The sequence below is a fragment of the Lissotriton helveticus genome, chromosome 10 (genome assembly GCF_964261635.1).
Source record: "Lissotriton helveticus chromosome 10, aLisHel1.1, whole genome shotgun sequence".
Lineage (NCBI taxonomy): Eukaryota > Metazoa > Chordata > Amphibia > Caudata > Salamandridae > Lissotriton > Lissotriton helveticus.
Genome location: NC_136071.1, coordinates 190,200,519 through 190,206,518, shown reverse-complemented (window position 1 = coordinate 190,206,518; position 6,000 = coordinate 190,200,519). Strand labels below are relative to the sequence as shown.

The 6,000-nt window shown below is 40.1% G+C and overlaps 1 protein-coding gene across 1 annotated transcript in view; it reads right to left on the bottom strand.

Moving 5' to 3' along the window:
• Positions 1-787: 787 nt before the first annotated feature.
• Positions 788-6,000, bottom strand: part of THUMPD1 (THUMP domain 1 NAT10 acetyltransferase adaptor) — a 61,268-nt gene continuing 56,055 nt past the window's right edge. Inside the window, exon 4 of the mRNA XM_078665092.1 lies at positions 788-1,838. Within this exon, the coding sequence (XP_078521218.1) occupies positions 1,456-1,838 (383 nt within the window). The 3' untranslated portion in view covers positions 788-1,455. The remainder of the gene's footprint in view (positions 1,839-6,000) is intronic.

Genomic DNA, 6,000 nt, shown 5'->3' with positions numbered 1-6,000 from the left:
ACGCATGTTATCTATACACGTATTTGTCACCAACACCCGTCCATTCACCTAGTTTCCAACAGCTACCAGTTACCAATCTATACACAATCATCACCACACATGCCTCAATTCACCCATTAACACACAAATCAATACATTGATTTGTCCATCCAATCTAGAATACATGCATGCTTGCATTTACCCATCTACAGACCGACAAATACATCCATCCACACTCATGCATTCATGCGCACCAATGTATTTATATTTTAATCTATCCACCCCCAATCAGACATCCCTTCATTGCCCAGTAATTCATTCCCCCTTCCTATATAAGCATTGATCAGCAACAGAAACCATAAACCACACAACCAACTCACCTCCAAGTATATATATCAATTCAACTAATCTATCCCATCACCCACAACCACATCTCATAAGCAGCATTGACTGTGCAAAAGTCAGAATCTTCCCCCACATCTGCATACCAGGATTATGGAAGAGGACTTCTTGCTCGGCCAATCAGAGCATCTCCCATACATCCCAGATAACCTCTAGTGACAAGGGTGGTATGAAACAAAAGCATAATTTTAGTTCAAGGAAACAAACAATAAAATATAGAGTGCCATTTGTATGGATATGTGAGCAAGGACTTCTTAAAACGTTCCTTCTTCTCAGGAAGAGCTACCATTCAGATGGAAGAAAACACATTAAAGACATGGAAAATTATAAATGCAGCCATTTTAAGGGTTTGTAATATGCGGTGATACACTGAAGATTACAGATTATAAAAAGAAACTAAAGGCAATTAAGATAAAATGGTTTAATGTTTGCCACATACTTGATATGCACAAATACGAGAAGTTCCAGTTCAACATCTTTTAGGCCTCAACACTGTGGCACCCCTTAATAAAAACACAAACAAGTAACCTTTTCATATGCATTAAACAAAAACAGGATGATGGACAAATTCCCACCAATAATTTTTCTTAATCTATTCCACTGCCATTGTTTCTCCCTGCTGCTAGTTGCCATTTGAGAAACTATGTATATTGGCCTGCGCCTACAAACATTGAACATGAACCTCGATGCTCACGAGGTCAACTGATATCCATAAAAAATGGTGAATTTGATGCAACAGATTCTCTACTGTTTTGCATCAATTATTACAAAAACTAAATTCAACAATCCAATTTCCTTTACTGGGATAATGCACAGTTTAGGATTATTAAAATCCACACAAACTTGGTTGCTACACTGAAAAACAATATTAAATTACTAAACGCCATAGAGCACTTTCATACTTACAAGTTATTTATGGTATACTAACTTCTGTATTAAAACATAAAAGAAATGTACATTTCTAGCACACAAACACATCCTCAGCAAATAAACCATCTGCATTGTGCTTAAGAGCAAGTCCAAACTAGTTGTCGCCCCTTCTGTGTTGGTGAATTCACTAGTCGCCTTCAGATATTATTCCGGGTCCTCCTGCTTTGTATCTGTGTGATCTTCCAACTGTTTTGAAGCACTTTCATTTGTTTCAGTGGCTCTCTCAGCTTGCATACCTGCTTCCGGCTTTGCTTCTGTAATGATTTCTTCTTGACATTTTCGGTCTGTGTCGGTTTCTACTGTTTGTTGGGTTTCTGTGAGGTTTTTAGCCGGCTGCGTTTTAGGTTGATCCTGAGCAGTCTCCTTTTTGGTTTCCTTAACAACCTCTTGCAAATTATATTTTCGAAAACGAACATAATCTTCGACAACAGTCATACAGCAGACACTTTTGATAATTTCAACGACGACAGTGTACTGTGGATTAGTAAGATCCACTTTGTTCTCTGGATTTAGGCTTCCCACAATTCCTAAATGACAAAATGAAAAAAAAATGAGTCTGAATTAACCCAATATATTGCAAAATATATTAAATGGTACAAAGTAATAGAAAAGTCTGTTTTTGTGACAAATGTTTGGCAACATATCTGGGTGCAAAATCTTATTGTGCTACATTTGTTAAGATTACCATATGGCTTCCAAACCTAGTGGCAGTACTCATCAAAACCAACTTATTATCGATGCTCTGAAGGCACAATGTTTTTTTTTACTTGCAGAAGGAGGCAAAACATTAAGGCCCCCATTCACAGAGGTAAATTCAAAAACTGGAAATTGTTCCAAATGAAAGCGTAATTCTACAGGAACCAAAGTAAAAGAGATTACGGACTTCTGAAACAATTTAAGGAGCACTCCCAAACACAGTCATAGCTTGCCAGGAGTAGTCATGTGTAGCATCTTTCCATCCAGTCAACCAGGTAGAAAATTCTGCATAAAGAAACAAAGCAAGTATGGCTCTGCACCTTTAACTATTCATTTGCTTCTGTAAGTGCCCAAAGAGCATGTATTACCAATTGTGGAGGCAGCCTGTCAATAACACAAATAAATATTAACTAGGACATTTTTTGATTACCTAAGCAACACAAATGAATTGGCATTTACAAAAAAACGATGAAGAAGAGAATGTTCATGCGTAGCACACTGCGATTCCATTATCACCACGTTAAAACAAAGTGGAAAAAGAACAGGCAAAAATTTACTGAAATACTCTCATTAAAAAGAGAAACGCTCACAATTTTGGTAATTAATCTTAAAATATCTATTTTAAGATTAATTGCCAACATTGTGAGAGTTTCTCGTTTTAATGAGAGCACGGTGTGCATGGTTACCATAAATTAATGGCTAAACCACTATATGTGACTGGTACATAGAGCCGTAGAATTTACTGGTCTTTCACAAGTGGAGGTAATGAAATGTGGCACAGGGCATTTCAGGATGCCCCGGCAGTTGTTCTCATTGCTAGGGCTGGAACAAGTAATTCTATAGATTCGTGCAACAGACATTGTGAGGTTACGTACAGGACCAGTGTATAGCCGGTAGGCATATATCCTTGGTATGTAAAGCATCACTGCAAGGAAATCATCTAGACTACCCTGGTAAGTGCAGAACTATTGTCATATTCAATCCACTTCTCGCATATATACTGTAATGTAAAAAAATTACACCTTGCTTAAACCCATTGACTCACCATCGTATCCTAAGCCGAGGACATGCAACTCATCCTCTCAGAAGACGTGACCAACACCAAGACGAACTTCCACAACTGCATGGCAGACATCATCAACTGGATGAAGGACAACTACCTGAAGCTCAACACGGACAAGACAGAGGTACGGATTTTCAGAAAAAAAGCTCCCCATTTGACTCATCCCGGTGACCATCATAAATTTGACATACTGCTACTCTCCCCCTCCCCCCCAATCCACCCTCATCCCAGCCTTGCTAGGAACCTAGGCAACATTCTGGACAACAAACTAACTGGAACGACTCAGCAAAACACATGGCGCGCAATCACCCAGGCCCGCATCTTCAGTTGACTGGACTATGGCAACACTCTTTACGCAGGGGGTCGCAACTCACTTCCTCTGACTACAGACCATACAGAACGCTGCGACAGACTCCTCCTGGATCTCCCTAGACAATCCCACATCACCCTCTACCACAGGGAACTCCACTGGCTCCCTCTACAGAAAATATGCCAGTTTAAGCTTCTGGCACATACATACAAGGCTACACTACTGTGGACCCACCCACTTAAACCACCGCCCTAACTTCCATCAGCACACCAGACACATATGCTCTGCGTCCCATTCTCTAACTCTCATCACCCACATCCGACGTAGCAGATGCTTAGGTCGCTCCTTCTCCTACCTAGCAGCGAAGTCATTGAAAGACCTTTCATCTATGGATGTCCCCGTCGCTTTCAGAGTTCTGAAAGTCCCTGAAGGCTTGGCTATTCGGCTAATGAACTGAACCCTGCCAGGGCCTGGATACCTGCATGAATGACAAGTAGCGCTCTGAAAATCTAATTGGTTTATGAATTGAATACTTGCCTCATTAAGTAAAGGCACTAATTCACTTAGTTAGAGAAACCCCCAACATCTCATTTTCACTATAGTGACACTACACAGCTCTCTTCCAACTAAATTATATCTATCAGTTTTAAAGATGTGCATACCATCATAATTACCCACAATCTTAAACTGAACCCTTTAAAAACAGAATTCTGGATTATATACCAGCTTCACTGCTTGGTTCCTATTCAATCTCGGCAATATTTCCTTATACTTCTAAAGTTTGTAATCACCATTTCCACATGATCACTAGGATTCACTCCTAATAAAATACTCACTCTTCTTTTCTGAGACTAATTTCAAAATGGTTGCTCATTTCCCAGTCCTATGAGATTGGGCTATGTCAATACATTGCTCAGAGGAGTACACCAGATACCCCCTGCTCCCAGCAGGTATGTATAGCTAATTACTAAAACTAGATAACTTCTGTGTTCATCATCTTAAATGGTTACCCACTGAAACTGAATGTTCTTTAAGCTGGCATGTACTGTACATTAAACTCTGCATTGCAGGGCTCAAAATTACTCTGCACAAAATCCTGACTCTCTCAGAAGACATGCACTCCCAAAAAGGTATTTTGCAGAGCTTCGTTTGGAAAAAAAACAATTTAAGGGAAAAATACACTTTCCCTCTTCATAAAAAGTTCTTCCTATGGACCTATCCCTAAGGAAATTAGGATATGAAACTATCCATAAGGACCTATGCGGATAAAGTACCAAAATAGAACAGTTAATTCTCCACTGTCACCTCTTGAAGGAACTTACTTCATACCATGCAAAGCCCAACTGTATTATATTTAAAATCTCATTGTTCTATATATAGTGTATATGTTCAGTCTTTTATGGTTTCATCCTGTTTCCTTCCACTTTTATGTTGCTTTTACTTAATATTATTTTTTTAAATTATACATTTGTAATCCAGATAAAACATAGTAGTAAATATGTTTTCTTTAAATGTTTCTATCTTGATTTACTTTCTGCTACAAGTGTTTTCTTTGCAACATCTGGTTCTCAATCTGTAGCACTATAACATGTTCATCTCGTTGTTCTTTTGTTAACTGCTCTGACACCTACCGGGCAGGGTACATGATATATAGTAAATGAAGACCATAAGGTCTGATTTTCCTGCAAACACCATTACCAGCTTCAATACATTTCAACTCTGCCCCACATACACAGACTTGGGAACTGCTGGGGCTGTCTACCTGGGACAATGAATGGCCCGAGTGCCAGCTGCTTATAACACTACTGGAGATATGGGCAGAACCCAGGGCTTCCTTCTTCCTCTGTTGTACTTCTATTGTCTCTTCTGCCGAAAGTATCTCAGGCTTTATCCTTGCCGTCTACTCTGGTAACCCAAAGATGAAACCAAACCACATGTGCATGAAAATACTGTGTGTCACTGCTTACAGCATACATCTTCAAACTGTGGGGGGCGCAGCATCCTTGCAGGGGGGCGCGTACTTCACCTTCACGAGCAGTGTAGTGTGTCTCAGCCCGGGCTTCTGCAGCTCCAGCTGCTGGGGGCTCGGCTGAGAGTGTGGAGTCACAGGTCAGAGGCCAGAGGGGGCTCTAAGATGGGGTGAAAAAAAACAAAGCCTCGCGCGAAATGGTCTTTTAAAGTGCGTTAATTACAGTAACTCGATCCTGGTGTATTTGGAAGCAAGTGCTTTATGGTGAAGTAGGTTGCGGTTGGTATTTGTGTAGGTGGAATTGTAGTAAGGTCGAAACTTGGGTATCTTACATTTCGGTGTCTATTTTTCGTGAATAGTGCTTTTGCAGTTTGTTTCCGCATGCTACAAAGACCACTCCACTCTGATTAGGCATGCAGCAATCTAGGTTCGGGCCCACCTTTGGATCATGACTTTAAATCCCAGTCACAAGGGTAGAGCAGAATTTAATAACACAGAGTAAAACTTTGCTTTTATAATATTAACAGAATGTCTCAAGATGAGAGGCACCATGGCGGATAAGGATGGGAGCAGACCAGAATAATTAGCACAGGTAGATGTTGGGTACATAATTTATTGAAATGGAGACTTTTAACCCCATGGATGCTCAGC